The sequence below is a fragment of the Antennarius striatus genome, chromosome 8, assembly GCF_040054535.1.
Source record: "Antennarius striatus isolate MH-2024 chromosome 8, ASM4005453v1, whole genome shotgun sequence".
In the NCBI taxonomy this organism is placed as follows: Eukaryota; Metazoa; Chordata; class Actinopteri; order Lophiiformes; family Antennariidae; genus Antennarius; species Antennarius striatus.
Window position 1 is genome coordinate 12,685,220 of NC_090783.1, and position 24,836 is coordinate 12,710,055.

General features: G+C 42.1%; 1 protein-coding gene across 5 annotated transcripts in view; it reads right to left on the reverse strand.

The window, feature by feature from the left end:
- b3gntl1 (UDP-GlcNAc:betaGal beta-1,3-N-acetylglucosaminyltransferase-like 1) overlaps nucleotides 1–24,836 on the reverse strand; it is a 66,786-nt gene that overhangs the window by 39,656 nt on the left and 2,294 nt on the right. For 3 of the 5 annotated variants that reach the window (XM_068322024.1, XM_068322022.1, XM_068322020.1), the window contains exons 2-6: nucleotides 23,920–24,036; nucleotides 23,692–23,791; nucleotides 23,262–23,326; nucleotides 19,196–19,261; nucleotides 13,679–13,774 (exon numbers count right to left, since the gene is read on the reverse strand). In XM_068322024.1, coding sequence (XP_068178125.1) covers nucleotides 13,679–13,774; nucleotides 19,196–19,261; nucleotides 23,262–23,326; nucleotides 23,692–23,791; nucleotides 23,920–24,036 — 444 coding nt within the window. The remainder of the gene's footprint in view (nucleotides 1–13,678; nucleotides 13,775–19,195; nucleotides 19,262–23,261; nucleotides 23,327–23,691; nucleotides 23,792–23,919; nucleotides 24,037–24,836) is intronic. The other 2 variants (XM_068322021.1, XM_068322023.1) reach the window with 2 other exon arrangements.

Below are 24,836 nucleotides of genomic sequence, written 5' to 3' on the forward strand. Positions count from 1 at the left end.
AATAATAATGTGACACATTGAGACTGATTTAAAAGAAGCTTGTAGAGGTGAGAAGTAAATTAAATCTACAGCCCAATGAGCTCACATTGGGCTGTAATGAATTAATCAGAGCAGCTATCAGCAACAACTGTTAAGTTTCATTTTGTAAAAAAAAATGTTGGGACAGCTCCAGATAAGCTCTGGATCCTGCATGATCTACACTATCAGCTGCAAGCCGCACTATTTGCAAGTTGGTATCAATTGCAAAAAATATGAACTTGTGTCTATTCACACAACCCTTCAAAAGTTTTGGGCCACCCAAACAATTTTGTGTTTTCCATGAAAAATCAAACTTTTATTTACCTCCATGGGTTGTAAAATGAATTGAAAATATAGTCAAGACAATAACAAGGTAAGAAATTATGAATAATGCAATTCACATAATTTTGTCCTTCAAATTTTGCTTTTCTGAAAGAATCCTCCATTTGCAGAAATTACAATACGCAGACCTTTGGTATTCTAGTTGTAAAATTGTTGAAGTAATCCGGAGAAATTTCACCCCATGCTTCTAGAAGCCCATCCCTCAAGTTGAATTGGCTAGATGGTCACTTCTTGCATACCATATGGTCAAGCTGCTCCCACAGCAGCTCAATGGGGCTTAGATTTGGTGACTACACTGGCCATTCTATTAGACAGAATACCAGCTGCCTGCTTCTTCTCTAAATACTTATTGCACAATTTGGAGGTGGGCTTTGGGTCATTGTCCTGTTGTACCAATCAAGTACTGTCCATAGGTATGGCATGGTGCTGCTACAATTACAGTTATACCCTTCCTTATTCAAAATCTCCCATCTTAGCAGCACCAAAGTAAACCCAGACTGTCCCATTACCCCCACCATGTAGATGGCGTCAAACATTCTTCCAGCATCTTTTCAGTTGTTCTGAATCTCACAAATGTTCATCTGTGATCCAAACACCTAAAACTTTGATTCGTTCATCCATGACACTTTTTTCCAATCTCCCTCTTCTCAATGTCTGTTTTCACTTCTCTTTCTACTCTGGCTACAGCCTGTTTGTGCTGTTCTCTGAAGGGAGTAGTACAAACCTTGGTAGGAAATCTTCAGTTTCTTGGAAATTTCTCACTTGGGATAATTTTTAATTTACTGATTTCCTGTTGGGAAATGATTAATCCACTCCAGCACAAACATTGTTAGTTAGTTGCATGCACATATACATAGTGTGTACATGTTCGTAACACACACACAAGGGGCCTGTAAGCGTACAGCTAAGGGGGAGGTAGAGTGGCAGGCAGTGCCTTCATGGTGCACCCTAATGAGCAGCTTATAAAAGGGACAGCACCTTACTCAAGGGTGCCTCGGCAGTGCTCGGGAGGTGAACTGACAAACGCCACTGTCAGTTCACAGTGGGAGCGGGAATCAAATCCTGCAATCATTCGACGATCTACTCTACCAACTGAGCCACTGCCGTCACAAAATGAATAGTCTTCATTTCTAAGAGCAAGATTAGACTGTTCAGTTTCAAATCTTTTTTATTGCCATTTTGAGCATTTAATCAACCCGACAAATTTGATGCTCCAGACACTCATACTGCTCAAAGGAAGGTCAGTTTTATAGCTTCTCAAAACAGCTTAACTATTGTCACCTGTGCTAACATGATTGCACAAGGGTTTTCGAATCACCCATTAGCCTTCTGACACAATAAATAAACACACTGTACCATTAGAACACTGGAGTGATAGTTGCTGGAAATGGGACTCTATACACCCACGTAGATATTGCACCAAAAACCAGAAATTTGCAGCTAGAACATTCATTTACCACAATTAGTAATGTATACACAGTAATCCCGTTACTCGTGATTAATGCATTCCAGGACCACCTTTGAAAATAGGTGGTCCTGGAATGATATAGCGACAAACTATTTTATTATTTACGGTAATTTCAAGGTCCAGATGTCCAACTACACTGTATTTAAAATGTCTTGCCCCAAATTGATATGTGGTCCTCAATATCTTTGATTGAATATTGATAAATTGTCCTGTGCCCCCTAACGCTGTTTTAATGGGGCGTAGCTCTCAGCTCCCTCTCTGCATCCCTCCCCCCACTGAGCCTTCCCAATCTCCCTCCCCCCTCGCTGAGCTGATCAATAAACACTGCCCCCCACATGGTTCAATTGCATTTGTTTACTTTTGCCACTCGAATGTGTCTGCATTACAGATGGAACGATTGCCATTGCCTGGAGCTTTTCTAACTTTCAGCAACTTCGCTGCTACGTATTTCGCTCTGATTCTTCTCGTGTTTTGCACTCTTGTTTTTCCTGATATAACAGTTTATTTTTTGGCTCTGGGCGTGAACCTGCTTCCCCAGTCTTTGCTGAACAAAGACTCATGGCTGATTGTGTTAACATGATGAGACCAGCCGGTGAGATAATTACATCCAGCTTCAAAGCAGTGATGTATTGTGATTGTTAAAGCTGGTTTTTCTGAAAATCATCATGGACAATGACAGATTGTGGATAACACGGGAGCTAAGCTAACGCAAACTAATGAAACATGGGATTTTACCGGTAAGACCCAGTTTTTCTCTTGTATTCTCGTGTGTGTGTGTGTGTGTGTGTGTGTGTGTGTGTGTGTGTGTGTGTGTGTGTGTGGATACATGAAGGTCTCCGATCACTTAGAAGAACTAAAGCTGCTTTCATTGACCAAAAAACAGACAATTGTTCTGAATTAGTAATTAATGTGCAACTGGTTATGTGTTCGCTGTGATGCTGGGGATAGCCTCGGGCGGACACACACACACACACACACACATATACACACCTGACTGAAGCAGCAATAACCAGTTAGCCAAATGCTAGCTGAATTCACAGCTTCTGAGGAACTTTCAGAGGCTAGCTCTGAGAAAGGTCATTACCACACACCGCTACGTAGCCTGATCACGAACCACACACAAGCACACACATATATACACACATAGACACGACTGAAGTGGACCTAACTAGTTAGCCAAATGCTAACTGAGTTCAACAGCTTGTGAGGAACGTTCAGTGTGTAGATCTGAGCTAGGACATTACCCGACAATGTTACCGTAGCCTGAACGAACTACCCCTTGGGGATGGCCACACCCTTGGGCATGTCAACCAATCAATATCGTCAATCACTCAGATTTGTGACATCACAAATACCATTCTCGCAAAATCCGATCGTTTTGTTTTGGTCCGGGCCATGAATTCCTAAAACCCCCTTAATATCTATTGATGCAGGAAGCATTTGTTTACCAGATTCTAGGAGTTGGTCGAGTTGGTCGCGTTAGGGAGACCACTATGTATAGTTAGAGACCTGAAAAACTGTCTTTTTCATAATAGGACCCCTTTAAACATTTGTGACCCTTCCCCATAGTGATATTAAATGACCTTATATCTGTATTACCTTTCCCCACGCCTTAAAACACTTTTGTATTACAGGAAAGTGTTTCTTTAGTACCCGTAAGTATGCTGTGTTCCGTGAGTCTCGGAATGCAGTGAACACGCGGATGCTGTCAGCAATGTAGTGAAGCAGTGCAACTTCAAGCGCAAATAAACGGAGGGTTACTGCAGTGTATGTCTAATTACAAAAATCACATTCTTTCAGGCCTCTACATATACATAGTGGTCCTCCCTAACCCGACCAACTCCTAGAATCTGGTAAACAAACGCTTTCTGCATCAATAAATATTTAGAGTTTTAGGAATTCATGGCCCTGACCGAATCAAAATGTTCGGATTTTGCTGGAGTGTATTTTTTACGTCACAAATCCTCTCTGTGATTGGACACAGTGATGAGCGATATTGATTGGTTGACGTGCCCAAGGGCATGGCAATCCCAGAAGGGGGAGTTTGTTCAGGCCACGGTCGCATTGTACGGTAATGTCCTAGCTCAGAGCAAACACTGAAAGTTCCTCACAAGCTGTTGAACTCAGTTAGCATTTGGCTAATTAGATGGGTCCACTTCAATCATTTGTGTCTGTGTGTGTGTACGTGTGTGCACATGCGTGTGTGTGGTTCGTTATCAGGCTACAGTACCAGTGTGTGATAATGACCTGGATCAAAGATACACACTGAGAGTTTCTCTGTAGGATACAATGGAGTTCTACTGGAGTCACAAACCACCAGGAATCATTGTCAATTAAATCAACAAATGTTTATTATTCAAAGTTGAGTTCCAAAATTAAGTTTGCTATGGTTCTAGATAAGAACAGAAATTAGCATTAAGTAATATCATCATCAACATCAACAATATCATTAGTATCAAAGATAATAAATGCCATGTCAACTAAGGTCATATCAAAATAAATGAACAAACTCTTGAAGCAACTAAATCATCACATCAGTTCATTGCAGCTTTCATTACTTACATTGATGTGGTTTCAACAGACACATGGAATGGCATTTGTTTGGAACCAAGGACAAAAGAGTGAGTGTCAATTTGGGCCGCCCATTTATAGGAGGTGTCCCAGGAAGTGGGAGTAGTCCCACTGAGACTGGTGCTGCAGATTAAAAATGTTCAGCGTCTCCTTCTGGAGAGGAGGGTTAGTGCAGGGAATGAATGGATTTCTGACATTCTCACAAGCTGTTGAACTCAGCTAGCATTTGGCTAACTAGTTAGCGCTGCTTCAGTCAGTCGTATATGTGTTTGTCCCCGCCCAAGGCTATCCCCAGCATCACAGCGAACACATAACCCGTTGCACATTACAGTATTTCTTGCACTATACGGCACACTCGAATATAAGGCGCACCCCTAAAGAATTGTTTATTTTATAATTTATTTCATATATAAGGCGCACCGGATAATAAGGCACATGTAATTTTTTTTTTTTAAATAAAAGTTAAAAAAATAGCGACTGTAGTTGCACTGTCCGTCCACTAGATGGAGCATTCATGACTGTGAATACCTTTAATCAATTGTGAACGGCCCCTATTGTTATGTCAACGAGGCAATTCTGAGCCTCGTAAAGAAAACATGATAACTTGATCACTTTGCCATCTTAGAAAGAAGTCAGCACACATGGGTTTTTTCCTTAGCTGCTGAGATTTAATGATAAAAGTACGACAAAATAATGTAGTACAAAATTATCTATAGTGCCAAAACCTTACAGAAGTCGACTCATGGATCTTTCCATATAGAGCTGGTCTAAAGAAGTTTCTCAAGCCTATTTACGGAAAACCAACAGAATTTTGCAGCCGCAAGCAGTGGAGAGGAGTAGAGCCGATTATCAGCTCTCAGTGACGTGTGGTGAGGTTCAAGTGTGGTGAGGCACCATTGTAAACCTCAGTTCTATGAGCCAGACCAAGTGGCATATTTGCCACTGTCAAAATACTAAATATTAAATATTATATTATATTACGTATTCATATTATATTAATATTATATTAAATATTAATTTTATAAATATTAAAGAACCTGACATTAAACCTGACATTTCCTCAGTGACACTGTCTCGAGACCGAACAACATTTCTGGTCTCACCACAGTTTTGTACACCTTTCCTTTCATTTAGCTGAAACTCTTCTATCACACATTACACCTGACACTTTCCTCCACCCGTTCCATCATGCCTGTAAATGCTTCTTCACCTCTTTTCCACACTCTCCATTGCTCTGGACCAGCAGTCAGCAACACGCGGCACCGGAGCCGCATGCGGCTCTTTCATCCTTATTATGCGGCTCTGAGTGGCTTGGAAAATAAATTATAAATAAATGTATTTTATTTTTTCGTCGCTCAAAATAAACGTCACACTGCGGAAGCCGGTATACCCGCCGAAACGCCGTCTATTTGTTGCGACTTTCAACCCCGGCAAGGCCAATGGAGAAATGTAAGAAAAGAAAAATATCTCAAGAAAATAGAACATTCAATGATGCCTGGGCAGATTCATTTGCATTTACCTCGGACGAGAGTGGCCTACCAGTATACCTTATTTGTGGAGAGAAACTGGCTAACAATAAACGGTCAAATGTCGCAAGACATTTTAAAAATACACACAGAGCCTTTGCTGAAAAATATCCAGAGGGAGAAGAGAGGAAAAAAGCTGTTTGGGAACTGATGAAGAAGGCTGACCGGATGAAAAATCAATTCAAGAAGTGGCCGCTCAGGAAATAGGTAGGCATGGGAAACCGTTCACATATATGAAAGAATCATTCCTTAAGATTTCAGAACACCTATTTGCGGACTTTAAAAACAAAGACGAAATTGGGCAGGAAATCAAAGAAATGCCTCTCTCTGCGAAGACTGTCAAAGACAGAACCATAAAAATGGCAGAAAATATCACAAAACAGCAAATCAAAGACATCAATTCAGCAGCAGCGTACTCAATTGCCTGTGATTTTGTCCAAAGACAAAAGTGACATTGAACAAATAGCGCTGTTCTTCCGATATGTGAATTCTGCTGGACCACAGGAAGAAATGGTTGAGCTGATACCACTAAAATGCCAGACACGGGGGGAGGACATCTGTGAGGCTGTGCTTGATTGTTTACGAGCCAAAGAAATAAAAACAACCCACCTCGTGTCGGTGGCTACCGATGGGGCACCGAGTATGACTGGAGCGCACAGGGGCTTTGTGGCTTTGCTGCAGAAATCACTGGATAGAAAGCTGCTGACGTTTCATTGCATCCTGCACCAAGAGACATTGTGCGCGCAAAGTTTTCCTCCAGAATGCACAGAGGTCATGAATGTTGTCATTCAGATTGTCAATAAAATAATGGCAAGAGGTTTAAATCACCACCAGTTCCGTTCATTACTGGATGAGGTGGAGATCGCATACTCTGATCTCCTGCTGCATAACAGAGTCCGGTGGCTGTCCAGAGGAGAGGTGCTGAAACGTTTTGCTGCATGTCTGGGAGAGGTGAAAACTTTCATGAGCAGCAAAGGGCTCACCTTTCCTGAGCTGGGACAGCCAGAGTGGCTGGAAAAACTGCACTTCATGGTGGACATGACAGCGAAACTAAACACACTGAACAAAACGCTTCAGGGGTGAGGAAGCACAGCGCTGCAAATGCTGGAGGAGGTGTTAGCGTTTGAGCGCAAACTGACAGTTTTAGCCAGAGATTTACAGAGAGGCACACTGTCTCCCCTCTTTAAGGGAGTTCAAACAAGCTCACGGAGTGATCAATTCAGAGTATTTGCAGTCTGCAATCATCACAATGCAAGAGTCGTTTGGTAAACGATTCCGTGAGTTCAGAGAGGAAAAAACCACATTGTCCTTGCCCGTCACTCCCCTGACCATTGATCCATCCCTGCTAAACGTGACTGCATTTGCAGGTGTAAGTCAACCTGCTCTGGAGCTGGAGCTGGCTGACATAGCTGACAAAGATATTTGGGTGTCCAAATTCAAACGCTTGACAGAGGACCTTGAAGATGTTGCCCGTCAGAAGGCCACTCTTGCTCAGAATCACAAATGGAGTGATATTGAGAACCTTCCGAGACCGGACAAACTCATATTCGAAACATGGAATGCCATCCCCGACACCTACACGAACATGAAGAAATATGCTTTTGGAGTCCTGTCGATCTTCGGATCCACATATGTATGTGAGCAGCTATTCTCCACCATGAACTGCATTAAAAACAAACACCGCTTACGGCTCACAGATGACAGCTTACAGTCCTGCGTAAAGACGAAAGTGACCTCGTACAGCCCCGATTTGCAGAAGCTGTGCGCAGAGGTTCACGAGCAGAAGTCCCATTAACCAGGTAAAATAAATATTTATGCAGATATTTTGCAAATATTTAATTTTCATTGTTTAGTGACACAGTGGTTTTCCCCCCAATTTATTTAATAAAATTCAGGTCAAGGCTCCGCTGCATACTTTGAAAGCCCAAGGCGATATAAGGATGACAGCTCACAGCATTTTTCCTTTTTGTTTGCTGCATGGACAATTTAAATTCAGCTTTTTAATTTATTCGAAAGAGACATTAAGACATTATTATTATTTTTTCAAGAATTCAAAATGCATTCATTACATTGGTAAAATTTAATTTTCTCCGTAGCACTTCATAAGAAACCACACTATAGTTGTTTATACAAAGTGTAAAGGTAAGAAAAAGTAATATATACAGTGTTATCTTCATTTTAGATAAGATAAAGGGATATAAGGAGGACGCCTCATGGCATTTTTTTGCTTTCGTTTGCTACATGGACAATTTAAATTGAGCTTTTTAATTTATTTGAAAGAGACCTTCATTGTTATTATTTTTCAAGAATTCATAAATGTGTTCATTACATACATATATCTCTAGATCTATAAAAACATAACGCAGCTCCCTCTGGCCTTCTCTGTACTTCTCTATCAACCTCTCTTCTCAAAGAAAATACTGCATCTGTAGTACTCTTTTTTGGCATGAAACCATACTACTACTCACAAATGCTCACTTGTGCCCTTAGTCTAGCGTTAACTACTCTTTCCCATAACTTCATTGTATGGCTCATCAGTTTTATTCATTTGTAGTTGCCACAACTCTGAACATCTCCTTCGTTCTTAAAAATGGGTACCAGCACACTTCTCCATTCCTCAGTCATGTTCTCACTATCTAAGATCCTGTTGAACAACCCAGTCAGACACTCTACTGCCACCTCTCCTAGACACATCCTACACTTCCACAGGTATATCATCAGGACCGACTGCCTTTCCACTCTTCATTCTCTTCAATGCCCTCCTCACTTCATCCTGACTAATCTTTGCTACATCCTGGTCCACAACAGCCACCTCTCCTAGTCTTTGTTCTCTCTCATTTTCCTTGTTCATCAACTCTTCAAAGTACTCTTTCCATCTTCCCATCACACTACTGGCACCTGTCAATACACTTCAATACCTATCCTTAATCACCCTAACCTGCTGCATGTCCTTCCCATATCTGTCTCTCTGTCTTGCCAACCTGTTTAGATCAGTCTCTCCCTCCTTGCTGTCTAATCTAGCATACAAGTCATCATAAGCCCCTTGTTTGGCCTTTGCCACCTCTACCTTCGCTTACGCTGCATCTCCTTGTACTCCTGTCTCTTCTCCTCAGTCCTCTCAGTGTCCCACATCTTCTTAGCTAACCTCTTTCTCTGTATACACTCCTGTACCTCCTCATTCCACCAAGTCTCGTTATCTACTTTCCTTCCAGATGAAACACCACGTACCCTCCTACCTGTCTCCCCGATCACATTAGCTGTAGTTGTCCAGTCATCTGGAAGCACCTCCTGACCACCCAGAGCCTGTTTTAACTCCTTTTTCTCTCTTTCTCTGTATACACTCCTGTACCTCCTCATTCCACCAAGTCTCGTTATCTACTTTCCTTCCAGATGAAACACCACGTACCCTCCTACCTGTCTCCCTGATCACATTAGCTGTAGTTGTCCAGTCATCTGGAAGCACCTCCTGACCACCCAGAGCCTGTTTTAACTCCTTCCTAAAAGTCATGCAACACTCTTCCTTTTTCAGCTTCCACCATTTCGTCTTCTGCTCTGCCTTTGCCCTCTTCATTTTCCTCACCACCAGAGTCATCCAACACACCATCATCCTATGCTGTTTGACTACACTTTCACCTTCTACTACTTTACAGTCACTAATCTCCTTCAGATTACAACATGTACACAAGATGTAGTCTACCTGTGTGCTCCTACCTCCACTCTTATAGTTCATCCTATGTTCCTGCCTCTTCTGGAAAAAAGAATTCACTATAGCCATTTCCATCATTTTTGCAAAGTCAACCACCATCTGTCCTTCTGCATTCCTCTCCTGGATACCAAAATTGCCCATCATTTCCTCATCACCTGTTTCCTGTACCAACATGTCCATTGAAGTCTGCACCAATGACAACTTTCTCACTTCTAGGTATGCTCTGCATCAATTCATCAAAGCCCAACCAGAATTTCACCTTCTCCACCAGCTCACATCCTACCTGTGGAGCACACCAACTAACAACATTGAACATCACACCTTCTATATCTAGCTTCAGACTCATCACTCTATCCGACACTCTTTTTACCTCCAGGACATTCCTAACAAACTCCTCCCTCAAGATAACTCCTACTCCATTTCTCTTCTTATCTACACCATGATAGAACAACTTGAACCCTGCCCCTAAACTTCTAGCCTTTCAACCTTTCCACCTGGTCTCTTGGGACACACAGTATGTCTACCTTCCTCCTCTGCATCATGTCAACCAACTCTACCTTTTCCTGTCATAGTCCCAACATTCAATGTCCCTACTCTCAGTCCTACACTCTTGGTGTTCCTCTTCTCTGTCTTCCTATGAACACACTTTCTTCCTCTACTTCTTCGACCAACAGCAGTCCAATTTCCACTGGCACACTGTAGGTGAACAGCACCGATGGCTGTCGTTGTTAACCCGGGCCTCGACCGATCCAGTATGGAAGTCATAGGTTTGATTCGCATGTTTGATTTGGCAAAAGTTTTACGCAGGATGCCCTTCCTGACGCAACTGCAAGGCAGGAGGCCTAGAGGAAGACCAAAGAGGAGGTTTATGGATGTAGTGAAAGAGGACATGAAGGTAGTTGGTGTGAGAGAAGAGGATGCAGAAGACAGGGTTAGATGGAGGCAACTGATTTGCTGTGGCGACCCCTGAAGGGAAAAGCCGAAAGGAAAAGAAGATGATCTACCGTTAAGAGCCATTCTTGATTCACGCAATTGCTTGGAATTCAGATTCGTTTATGGTAAGCTTTTGCTCCTTTTACTTAATACTTGAGAACAAGAAGAAATACTTCAATGAACTCTCAGCCAGTTTTTAAGTGCATCCTACAACAACAGCCAGAGTAGGCTGTTGACGTTGATGATCCATTGTTACTGTTACTGGAGCAATGTAATGTTATTTGTCTTGAGAGCAAAGGACGAGGAGGAGGAGGGAGAAGTTATTGTCGGTCAGAAAAGGGCATTTTACTGACCCTAAAAAGATCTTTTCCAGGAGAAGGTCAAGATTGATAATCCCTTCAGGTTTTCAAGCGGTGGAACAATCTGAGTGTTGCAAAATGTATTACGCATGTCCATTGTTGGGCTGGCCCTGAAAGGAAATAAAGGCTGCTGTGATCCTACTGTTGTCTCCATGACGATATGCATTAATTTTAGTCTTTCGTTTATACTGATTTTTTTCTCTTTCTTTTTTTTCTCTTGTTCTGACATTTTCTCATCCACTTTCTGAAGCAGTGTAAAAAAAGCAATTTGCCCTCTGGGATTAATTAAGTATTCTGGTTGCATGTGATACTGCATCCTGCACAGGGCTCGAAATTGCGCCCTTTTGGTCGCATATGCGCCCAAATTTTTATCAGTAAGACTATTAAATATATTTGGGAGCACAGGTGTGACTATTGAAAAAAATTTGGTGCGCCTTTTTTTGTGAGACCGCGCTCCTGCGGTCCTGCCAGGAAACAATGAGAGCGCAGCTGCGGCTGCTCTCCTGGGCGAGGGAGAGAGGCGCGCGGAACGAGATGGACGGAGCGGTCTCTATCGCTCTGTCACTGCCTTGCTTTTGGGTAGGTGCTCCTAAAGTCTTTGCTGGTGCTACTAACTTCTAAATTTGGGAGCACCAGTGCTACCAAGAAAAAAAGTTAATTTCGAGCCCTGATCCTGTATGCAGTCAACTGCCAAATTTCCATGAAAGATCAGCTATATATTCTGTCTCTGATCTTATTGTACCTCGCACATGTACTCTGATAAACACATAAAAACACAAAACAATCATAGACATAACCTCCGGTTGGCTCACCTCCCGCCGAGGAAACCATAGGGGTCGGGTGCATTGCGGATGGGGTGGCAGTCGTCAGCATGGGGCTCGACGACCCAATCCCCAGACAAAGAGTCTAGCTCAAGGGATATGGAATGTCCCCTCGCTGGGGGGAAAGGAGCCAGAGCTTGTGAGGGAGGTTGAGGTACCGACTGGATATAGTCAGGCTCACCTTCACCCACAGCTTGGGATCTGGAACCCAAACCTTTGAGAAAGGCTGGACTCTCCACTTTTCTGGTGTTGCCCAAGGTGAGAGGTGGCGGGCTGTTGTGGGCTTGCTATAGCCCCACAGCTCAGTAGTCATGTTGGAGTTCACCCCGGTGAACGAGAGGGTCGTGTCCCTGCGCCTTCGCGTTGGGTACACTGTTGTTTCGGCATATGGGCCAAACAGCAATGCAGAATACCAGGCCTTCTGGTATTCTGCATGGAGTCCCTGGGAGGGGTACTGAATAGTGTTCTGACTGTGGATTCAAATGTTCTCTTTGGGGACTTCAATGCTCACGTGGGCAATGACAGTGAGAACTGGAAAGGGGTGATTGGGATGAATGGCCTCCCTGATCTGAACACTGGTGGTGTTCCGTTATTGGACTTCTGTGCTAGTCACACGTTGTCCATAACGAACACCTTGTTCAGCCACAGGGATGTCCATAAGTGAACGTGGCACAAGGACACCCTTGGCTGGAGGTCGATGATTGACCGCATTGTCGTATCATCAGACCTCCGACCTTGTGTGTTGGACACTCGGGTGAAGAGAGGGGCAGACCTTTCAACCGATCGCCACCTGGTGGTGAGCTGGATCCGCTGGCAGAGCAGGCGGCCGGACAGACTCAGCAGACCCAAACGTGTTTTGAGAGTCTGTTGAGAAAGTCTGGCAGAACCCTTAGTCAGTGAGGTCTTCAACTCCCAACTCTGGGAGAGCTTCTCTCAGATCCCGCAGGAGGCTGGGGACATTGAGTCAGAGTGGACCATGTTTTCCACCTCCATTGTCGAAGTGGCTACTTGGAGCTGTGGTTGAAATGTCTGGTGCCGGTCGCGACGGTCGAACCCCCGAACCCGGTGGTGGACACCGGGTTCGGGGGTAAGGAATGCCGTCAAGCTGAGGGAGTCCTATCAAATCTTGTTGAATTCTGGGACTCCGGACGCAGCTGACAAGTACAGACAAGCTAGGCGTACCGCAGCTTGAGTAGTCGCAGAGGCAAAAACTTGGGTCTGGGAGGAGTTCGGGGAGGCCATGGAGGAGGACTATCAATCAGCCTCGAAGAAATTCTGGCACACCATTCAGCGCCTCAGGAGAGGAAAGCGGTGCACAGCCAACACTTATACAGTAGAGGCAGAGAGCTACTGACCTCGACTGAGGATACTGTCGGGCGGTGGAAAGAATATTTCGAGGATCTCCTCAATCCCGCTACCGTGTCTTACACAGAGGAAGTGGAGACTGAGGTTTCAGAAGTGGACTTGTCCATCACCCCAGCTGAAATCACCAAATGGTTGCCAAACTCCCTGGTAGTAAAACAACCGAGGGTGGATGAGATGCGCCCTGAGTACGTTAAATCTCTGAATGTGCAGGGACTGTCATGGTTGATACATTTCTGTAACATTGCATGGCAGTCTGGGACAGTACCTTTGGACTGGCAGACCGGGGCGGTGATCTCTCTTTTCAAAAAGGGGGACCGGAAGGTGTGTTCCAATTGTAGGACATGCTAGAGGGACTATGTCTCCCGGCTGGCCTGGGAACTGCTCAGGATCCACCCGGAAGAGCTGGAGGAGGTGACTGGGGAGAGGGAAGTATGGGCATCCCTCCTGAGATTATTGCTCCTGCGACCCGGGCCCGGATAAGCGGTTGAAGATGGATGAATGGATGGATGACTCAAAGACATAATATGTATGTCTAAAAACACACACTGTACTGAGCTGTGGGTATTTACCTGTGTGAAGAGTTGATCTTGGGTGATAGTGTTGATCCAGCGAGTGTAACGCTCAGTAGATCCCTTTGGAACCCTCTCAACTTTACAGCCAATTAACTATCGTGAAAGCACATACACAAATATGAACGCTGACATATAGTTTACAAACAACTGTGAATCAATATGTAGAAATTCTGATGTGTTGCAATAGACGTACAGTTATGCTCAAAATAGCAGTCCCACATCACTAGCACCATAAATCACTGTTGTTAGAATTTCAACTTCTACACCCCAAGTAAGCTTCTACAAAGTTTAGTAAAGGTATATAAATCCAACAGACCCAACAGGAATGGCATGCATGCTGATAAATCTACGAAACTGAGTCATTAATTGAAAAGGGTGTGTTAAAAAAATAGCAGTGCTGAGTTCAATTAGTGACGTCATTGATTATGTTAAAAAATAGGTGTTAAAGAGGTGGCCCTTTTTTAAGGATAAAAGCTTCTGATGCTGAATATGCTGGCTGTGCATTTGTCCTTGTTAAACAGTAAAATAAGTCGTTCAAGGCATTGTTCAGAGGAGCGTTCTTCAGAAGAGCGTTGATTTAGAAGTTACCAAAAGAGGGGAAAAGCTATAAAAAAGTGCAAAAAATGAAAGATTGTTCATATAAAATGGTATTAAACACTATAAAATGGAAGCTAAAATCAGTAAGCTGAGGAAGAAAAAAAATTACATTCGAATGGATCGGACAAAAACCAAAATGACAAAGGCTCAGCCAATGATCAGCTCCAGGAGGATCAAAGAAGATCTAAGGTTGCCTGTGAGTACAGCAGTGGCGGGCCATGCATTTCACACCTAGGCCTTCAGTAGTGCTCCATTTGAATCAATCCAACTCTCAATAACTACTTTTTGTCCACAAAACCTTTTTGTCCAAAAACACATAAAAAAGCATCAACAATAACCTCATAAAATTGCATTAAAATAAAATAACCTTATTGGCCCGAATATAAGACGACCCTAATTATAAGACAGCACCCTCTTTTTCAAGACTCAAGTTTGAAAAAAGACTTTTTGAAGAACACATTTTTTATACAGAAAATAATTACAGTACATCTGAAACAAATGATTACAACAATATATTTGAGAGAAAAAGTATATTATTTTGCCTCATTCAAATCGTGCAAAAACTGTCTATCACATCTTAATATTTGAACATTTAAATATGTAAACTAAAGTGCAATCACATTTGTAAATGGATGGTGAGTGGCACCAACCTTGCTACCATCTGAGAACCGATACACTTCTCTCCAGATTGTCGCTACGTTTCTCCATTTTCTGTTATCTCTTGCTTTCTTCTCTTTTCTTTCTTACCGCTATTTTTATTTTTCTTCTTCATGACAGGGGTTCACTTTGGCCTGGGGAATTAAGTTCAGCATTTGCTTTAAAGATATCTGTCGCCATAGGGTATAAAGTCTGGAGCCCAAATGTAAGACGACCCCCACTTTTTCAGTCTTATTTCAATGCAAAAAACATAGTCTTATATTCGGGCCAATATAGTATTTAGGAATATAACCACATTTTACTCACCAAAAATCCTTTTTATTTGTGCACCAAATCCATCCTCCTTTATTTCCTCAAGAAGATTTCAATTACTCTGTCGTACAGATTATCCGTGCATTTCAGTTCCATCAAGAAGTCCTTTTCTATCACCATTAAAGCTAATGCTGAGTCGAGCCTGTCCTGTCATATGGCATAAGTTTTTATTCGATTTTGGGCTGAAAATGTCCGTTCGACATAAGCAATGGACACGGGGATGGTTGCCGCCAAACACACAAACGTGTACTGCCGCCCCGTGCTCACACTCAGAATTTTCTGCTGAAGGAGTCAAGGAGATCAGTGGGAGATTTTCCTGCAAAATCATCCAGTGCATACAGTACAGTCAGTTCTGTTCTTAACCGAGGTAGATCGAAAAGTGTTCCGTGGCTCTGCGTTAAGCTGTAGAACGCTGCATGTGGGAACATTTTCTGGTATTCCCGATACTTCTGCGGGTCGAGGAGGGAGACAAACATCAGTTTGTCATGGTTGTGAAATCTGGTCTGTGTCTGGCAAATACATAATATTGTCCACAACCCTGCCGTGGAGTTGGTGGTGGTGCGCGCGGATCCCGCGCTTGACCTCTTTGTGCGCTCGCAGCTGCCGCACTGTGTTCAGTAGCCGCGTAGATTTCCTCGTATCGGCTCCTTTCTCGTTCAGCTGGGCCACAAAACTCCTTTACCCTTGCCATACAAAACTGTACGTCCAGTTTTGAAAATAGCATGTCTGAATGCTCAAAAAATGCCATTAAATGAATGAAGCAAAAAACAAAACTCAAAATCATCCAGACGTGCTTTAAATCCCTCAGCACCACACACAGACTCGTCTTCATAATCGTCATGATGCTCCAGGATGTAATTAAACAGTTCCTTCAGAGCATCTCTCTTCTCAAATACTGTATTGACCACTCTGGATGTGTACTGCCACTAAAAGTGGCGGACAAATCCTTATCCCGGTCGTGACAGGCTCGCTAGCTTCGGAGTTGCCAGACCTTTCTTAAGGATGTCCAGTTTTTCCTAAAGTCCATCTTAAAAATGGCTTGGACAGTAAATGCAACCAAATCAATTTCTTCTCCTCCTTCAGCCATTGTTGGTTGAAAAAAACTCTATTAAATCAACACAATATATTTGCTTATGCAGCTCGCTACAGAAGCAGTTTTCTAGCTCAGGCTAGTACACACTCTAACTATCCAATCAGAGGGTGTGAAAACGCTGACATTGTTTATGCTTTCTAGAAGGCGTTGGTGGCGCCAACTCTAAATCTGATTGGTTAAAGCAACAGCTGTACAGACACTTATTTATGCTGTCTGCCCTCTGGGCTGGATTGTGAAGGCGTCTAGGTAGATTTCTGACCTGGCAACAAGTTATGGCTGAAATGTGATTGGTTAAATGCTTAAATATGAAAACACACGTCTGGAAGCAGCAACCAGGTGAAAAACAATGAAAGGAAGCTGACAGACAATTTGGATTTAATAAGTATTAATGGGGGGCGGCACGGTGGCGCAGTGGTTAGCGCTGCTGCCTCACAACACGGCTGACCCGGGTTCGAGTCCCGCTCTGTGCGGAGTTCGCATGCTCTCCCCGTGTCTGCGTGGGTTCTCTCCGGGTTCTCCGGCTTCCTCCCACCTCCAAAAGCATGCGCTTCAGGTTGATTGGCCAGTCCCAAATTGACCATAGGAGTGAGTGTGTGTGTGAATGATTGTTTGTTTCTGTGTGGCTCCGCGGTACACTGGCATCGTGCCCGGAGTGTCCCCCGCCTCACGCCCTGAGACTGCCAGGATAGGCACTGGCTACCCCGCGACCTGCGTTAGCGGATTAAGCGGGTTGGAAAATGAATGAATGAATGAAGTATTAATGGACAAAATATAATTAACATCAGTCTGTGATTCAGATATTTTTAGGTCAGCACAGAAGGCCTTGCAGGCCCTGACGGCCCACCACTGGAGTACACCGACAATCAGATGATCTTTATGTGAAGTCAAGCTACCTGTAAGACGCCCTATTGTTAAAATATAGACATGCGCTGACGCAGTTAGTTTTCCAAAGAACACATTGACTGGCCTAAAAAGAAATTACACAACATGTTGTGGACTGACGACAGTCAGATTGTTCTTTTTGGGTCTAAGTGCTACATACAGACTGTCAGACGTCCTACAGCAGTTTGAGGCCATCAGAATACTGGAAGCAGTCATGTTGCCATATGGTGAAGAGTAAATGCCTTGAAATGGGTGTTTTAACAAGACAATGACCCCAAACACACCAGGGAGCAGGCAAAAGCATGGTTCCAGGCAAAAAAAAATTCAAGTAATGGAATGGCCAACAAATCCCTGCACCTTAATTCCATAGAAAACTTGGAGACTAGCTGTTAAACATCCCTAAGATGCAGCAAATCAGTTGGACATGGAGATGGGAGATGCCTCCTTGGATGGGGTGCACTTTGGCGATGATTTTAGTGATGATCACGTGGTACCGCCAATCCGGCACATCTTTAGTTCTTTGCCCCCATGTCATTGGGTGTCTTGGTCGCTTACAACAAGACACCCTCTGCTGAGGTTGGCCCACCACAGGATTATCAGTCCTGGGTGTGTGGCAGATGGTGGAACCACTTGGTCATTTGGAAGCCCATACTGCATCTTTTACGTTACAGCCACAGCCAATGACTGATCCGTTCTACTGCAGCTGAAAGTTATTTAATTGCCCTCCATTAAGCCTGCCCTCTAAAACATACTTCCTTCTTAAACCCTGTGGTGGACATGGCTACAAAATCTCTACTGACGGCCTTCAATGGCCACACCTTCACGTTCCAGCCCTGCCCCCTCTGCCTCTGCTGCTAAATTGGCATATCGTAGTCACTTCTGTTCAAATGCTTCATCGATGGTATCTTCCCATGGGAGTTAGCTCTAAGTTGAAGACACATCGGCAGGATTTGGACCACAGGACAAGGTCTGGGCGCATGATAATAAAATGATAATAACGCTGTTCATGTGGTAAAACCAAGGAATGCAGAGGAATTGTTGAACATAGTACAACTGTCCTGGGCTGGAGTACCTGTTGATGGGTGCCAGAAGTTGGTGAAGATGTGAAGCAGTTATCATGAACTGTGGTTAAGCATCTAAAGTTTATGATTCTCAGGAAAGTTAAATCTTCAAGTGCTTTTTAGTGTATACAGTAGATTTTTGACTTAGTAAATAAAAATGTCAGCACTGATATTTTTTAAAATTTCTTGACTTTCTGTAAAATATCAAATTCAATGACTTTTTCACCTTTTGTTGCTTTGAAATAAAAAATGCAGTGCCCCAAATGCATTTGTGTGCTTCAAAATAAAAATTATTTGAAGAATTTTGAGGTTTACTCATCTTTTTACTCATCTATGAACATAACTGTAACTATTATTGTTTTGTGGGCTGTTGTAAGTTGCAAAGGTCCTTGCCTCTTCGTAAAGTAAGATTTCAGATTAAAGGTGGACTTCAAGTTTAAGTAACTGAAGAAAAAACAGTTTGTATAAAATTTCTTACAGAAAAACTTTTCTGAAAATAAATAAAAGAAACTTGTGTGTATGGATCCAAATATTTTCTGTTCTTTGACAGTTTTATGGAAAAACTGTTAAATGCTATCTTTGTTTCCTAATGACATCATGTTTTTTAATGTTTGAACCAAAAGACCTAAGTAAATACAGGCTTTTGTACTGAACAGAGAATGTACATAGACTACCATAACATAATTGTTGTCCACATGCTGCAGAAAGCATTAACACAGGATATTCACAGTACTGTATTACACATGCCAACTGCTAGAGCAAGCGAGAAAGGGAGAGAGACAGAGAGAGACAGACAGACAGACAGAGAGCAAGGGAAGAGGAGAAACAGAAGGAACATGATGAAAGAAAAAAAGAAAAGTGGAAAAGGGAGGGAAGGGTGTTAGCTGGTACCGTTTATCAAGGAGCACTTACAGAGTTTGGGTGACAGACAGATGCTTCATACTGCAAACGAACTCTTTCAGGCATCATGACATCATCCTGGAGTAGAAAAATGTAACAGGCCAATTAGAGGAGACATAATCAGACTTAATTTTACCTCAAGTAATGCATCCCTGGGATGCGCTTCAAGAAAAATTCATGCATCTCAACATGACGTTGACGAATCCCGAAAGTAAAAACAGAATATGCAGTAGAAGCGTATGCAAGGATTGATTTTGGCAATAGTACAACATAAAAACTAAACAAATTGTTAATTTTAATGTTTTTATCAATAAGATCATAACTGTTTAAGTAAAAAGAAAAAGAGTAAAATTATATATTAGTTTTATCAAATGTTAAAGCCTGGTAGTCATTTAAAAAACAGTTTTACGAACATTATATTTCAGTAATATCCGTCTTTTTCTTCATTAAATTTTGATTTCTTTATGCAAGAAAGCACTCGTTGTCACTTGCTTTTTCTCCAACTTTTGCATCTTTTTCGGAGGCGTGGTGATCATCACTAAATCAATCAACCTTCATTTGCATAGCGCTTATTAACAACAGCAGACATTTAAAAGCGCTTTAACAGACAGACAAACCCAACAGGATTCTCCAAGAGTAAACGACAGCTTATGCTTGCTCTGGAAGGTCTAACTCCTTGCTCTCACTGCAGCGCATAAAACAAACAATGTCATGCTACCATTTGGTCAATTTTAGTAAGGAAGAATTATGCAGGTGAGTCTCATGACGAGAAAGATCGGAAATTTTTTTATTTTTTATTTTAACTACCGTATTTTCTGCACTATAAGGCGCACCTAAAAGCCTAAATTTTTCTCGTAGTGCGCCTTATAATCCAGTACATCTTATATATGGATTAATATTCATATTAATATTGGTTAAAAACATGATCGCTTAAAAAAAGCCGGCAGTCTGGCCGCCAGTCATGCCGCACTCCGCCACCAGAGGAGGCCTTTCACAAGGCACTCGGGCCCACGCCCCCTAACAACGGTAGTCAAGGGGCGTCACTGAAGTCCCGGCTCTGACTGAGCCGCTCTATGATGGTAGACCAGACTATAGAAGCACCGGTGATTACGTAGCACAACATAAGGAACTTTCAACAATTTTATTAATAAAGTTTGACTGACTGACTGATCTCAGTATTTCCTAACTATTTGGCGTCGGAAATAACCCACTTTAAACTTAATTGGTCTTAAAAATGCCATTGTGCTGGAATCTAGTGACGGTCCATTCTATTAGTCTGTGGAAACACACGGAGAAACTGGCAGAAATGTGAAAGAAAGACCCTCAAAGCTGAACTTCCGGCCTTTTCAGAAATTTCAAGAGCAGAGTCACTGCTAGATAAAGGTGTCTGGTGTGCTGCATTGATTTACAAATGTAGGTGATAGCTCTGGGCGGGCGGCGGAGGGCCGCATTCAGGCTTGTGTATTCTGTCTGCAGCGACGTACTGTGAGATTCACTGCGGTGAGACACCGGCGTTAAAGTCAGTTCTAGGAGTAAAACAGCGTCATATTTGCCAGTAAATTAGCAGCCTGACATTAAAAACTAGTTAAAAAATTGTTTAGGACACACAGCAGCAAATAGCTGCACCTCACCTCCGACTGGACTACCGATCGATCGAAAGAATTTTTAATTAATAAACAAAGACGAACGTCAGAGCTTAAATATCTGCTTCGAACTTCAGATCAGGAAATAATCTGCTCTGTTCGCACTGACTGCACTCGTAATGAATTTAACCAGTTTTTAATGTCAGGTTTTTTAATATGTGTGTTGACTTCTTTCTAAGATGGCAAAGTGATCAAGTGATCAGGTTTCCTTGATGAGGCTCAAAATGGCTTATTGACATAACAATAGGAGCCATTCAAAGGTAGTCAGGAAGTCATGAATGCAATCATGACTGCCTGAGCAGCGCGGCTCTATTTAGTGGACGGATTGCGCAACTACAGCCGCTGCAGTTTAACAAATAAATTCTATTGATTTTTATTGTGTGCGCCTTATATATGAAATAAATGATAAAACAAATTATTGAGGGTGCGCCTTATAGTCCAGTGCGCCTTATAGTGCGGAAAATACTGTAATTTTTTTTTTCCGTCTTTCTCTAAATATAATGGCGATTCAAAATTTAAGTGGGGAAATGGAAAAAATTGTAAATTTTTATGTTGAATAGAAGTGCATTTAAAGCTTGCGTCCCTTGCTGTCTAACGATCATGTATCCCCGTCAAAAAATGTGCGTCGAAGACACGCGAAAACAAGAACACTGCATAATCCAATCCAATCCAATTTATTTATATAGCACAATTTAAGTAAACACAAAGTTTTCAAAGTTCAGGCGCACCATAAAACCATGAACATAATGCAGTTAAATAAAATATAAAAAAATCCAAAAACTTAAATTAAGTTAAAAGCTGAAATGAAATCAAATAAAAACAATTAAAATAATGTGAAATAATAATTAAGCTATTGATATGACAGCCCTACAGATTCATCCAAAATACAGTTCCATGAACACAAAAATTGTACAATTTGTAGAAAATTTAATGCATGAATGTTGAAGTAGTGGGGATCAGACCACTGACCATCTTGACAAGTGGACAACTATTGAGTCACAACCACTCTTACCTTTTTACTGATTCTTTCTGATGGCTTTACTTAACGATCTATGTGTAACTGTCTTTAAGTACACCTTTTATATTTGGACAAATTAAAGTTTTGACTCACTACTTCATGTTATAGAGGACATCTGGATAATAAATTTAAAGTTGGCCTGTCTTTGAAGCAACAGAGTACTCTGGGAAAATGTGTTTCTCTCCAACTGCAGGCCTATTATTACATTATCATTATATGATAGGGGCGGCTTGGTGGCACAGTGGGTAGCGCTGTTGCCACACAGCAAGGTGGTTCCTGATTGGAGTCCTGCTCTGCGCGGAGTTTTGTATGTTCTGCGTGGGTGCACTGGCGCACTGGTGTCGCACCCTGTTGAGCCGCATTTTGTAATAACGGTGCATTTTGTAATAAATGTCCAAAATGTCATAAGTTATTACGTAATGCGGCAAGATTTAGTACAAAATGCATTGGGGCAGTCTATTACAAAATGCGGTAGTTTATTACAAAATGCTGCTTTATTACAAAATGAAATGAAAAAGTTATTACATTTTGGACTATTTATTACAAAATGCACCATTATTACAAAATGTGGCTTAACACACCCTGAGGCCCCATCTGCACGTGCCGGATCTTTTAGAAAATGCAGCTTTTTTGTTGCAGTTACGCCTTCCGTCCACACGACAACGCAGATATCCAGAATGAAAATGCATCTTTTTGAAAAAGCTGGCCAAGGTGAAGTTTTTTTGAAAACGCCATGTCTGTGTTGTCGTGTGGACGCTATATCCGCAACTTTTTCTATCCGGGGGGCATCTCCATGCAATGAAAACTGTTGTGACGTCATGCATGTGACCTGTGTCTACCTGTATATGTACACACAGAATGGACGTAGTTAAAACCGGTTATTTATGACTATTTTCTTTATGAGTCATAAAGTTTAAATATTTATTTATTCATTCACGTTCCTCGCCAAAGATGCCGATGCCAGTTCTCAGTCAGACTGTGATTCGGTCTGCTGGGGGGAGAACTCTGTGATGGAGGTCGTCCTGAAAGAGGAACGGCATGAATTTTTCACACGTCCCGGACCTCTCTCCTGTCGTTCTCGGAGTTGTTTTGCTTACAAATGTGTTATTCAACGGACTTATGCGGATACGTGTGGACTGAGATTTTTTTGAAAACGCTGTCGTGTGGACGCAAATCTTTTTCTATGTGGGGTGGAAAAAGATCCGGCACCGTGTGGACGGGGCCTGAGCGTACCTTGCCTCACGCCCTCAGTCAGCTAGGATGTGCTACAGCAACCCCCTGACCCGACACAGCGAAAGACATGGGTATAGAAGATGAATCAATAAATTATATTGTAGTTGGTCAATTATTATCATCTGGATCAGTCGAAATTATTTCAGGTACTCACATAACCTGTAACACACGCACACACACTTACTGCATCCTGAAAGCACAAGAATTGTCCACAACTCTGAGATATTGCTTTATTCTTTGCATATCCCACTGAAAGACAAGAAGTGGACATTAATTTACCAGTGTAGTTAAAATATCACATTTGTCAGACATGTAACAACATTAACATCATGAACCATCTCCATAACAAACCCAATAATATAAAATCCCCAGCTGCAAGCTCCTTGAAATTTTTGTTAGCGGTTTTCAGTTATGTGTGCTGAATCCATTTCTGTGGTCGAATTCTGTGTTATAAAGGGATTGACAGAGTCTTTGGCAATGTTTCCCCCAGGATCACTTCCTTTGTATTTTTTGTCATGTTTTTAATTCAGCAGATAGTTTGGATTCACATTGTAAGTTATCTGCTTACATCATAGTTTGACATGCTAATCACAACAAGGCAGGGAATCATTAACCTCCTTTTGGTTTTGCATAGTTGGACCCGGACATCACTACGGAGATGCCCCTTGCCTCCAGTCTCTCCTTCCAACCTACCACCACTGTCCAGGAATCATCCTAACGGGAACACACAGCCACACTTAAAGTTCAACACAGGTCTCATATCCTGACATAATACACACACATCATATATATATATATATATATATATATATATGAATTAAGGGTCAAGTAAACAAACTCACATTGCTTGCATCGTCAAAGACACAAAGCTCCATGTTTCCTGTGAAGTCTTGGAGTAATATAGCCTGCAGACATTCATTCAGCCAACACGATGCATTGAACATCGGCATGATTATACTCTGTACAATCAAGAGACATTTTAGAATTCAGTAATAGTCAATGAAACTAATCACTGGATAAAAACACCAGTAAAATTGCTGCAGTGACATTTCAAGAAGATGGCAATTTGTGAGATTTTATTTTTTTCCAAAGATGTAATAACTTAATTTAATGGATAAAATGTGCAATCTAGTCAGCGTTCTCAATTACGGAAGCTTAGAGCTGCCAGACCAAGAAAATAAAAACCGGGACGTATCACGTTATTTCGTGATACGTATCACGTTATTTCGTGATAGTATCACGTTATTTCGTGATAGTATCACGTTATTTCGTGATACGTATCTCGTTATTTCGTGATACGTATCACGTTATTTCGTGATACGTACAGTGGGTACGGAAAGTATTCAGACCCCTTTAAATTTCTCACTCTTTGTTTTATTGCAGCCATTTGCTAAAATCAAAAAAGTGCATTTTATTTCTCAGTAATGTACACTCAGCACCCCATCTTGACAGAAAAAAACAGAAATGTAGAAATTTTTGCAAATTTTTAAAAAAGAAAAACTGAAATATCACATGGTCATAAGTATTCAGACCCTTTGCTCAGTATTGAGTAGAGGCACCCTTTTGATCCAGTACAGCCTTGAGTCTTCTTGGGAATGATGCAACAAGTTTTTCACACCTGGATTTGGGGATCCTCTGCCATTCTTCCTTGCAGATTCTCTCCAGTTCCATCAGGTTGGATGGTGAATGTTGGTGGACAGCCATTTTCAGGTCTCTCCAGAGATGCTCAATTGGGTTCAGGTCAGGGCTCTGGCTGGGC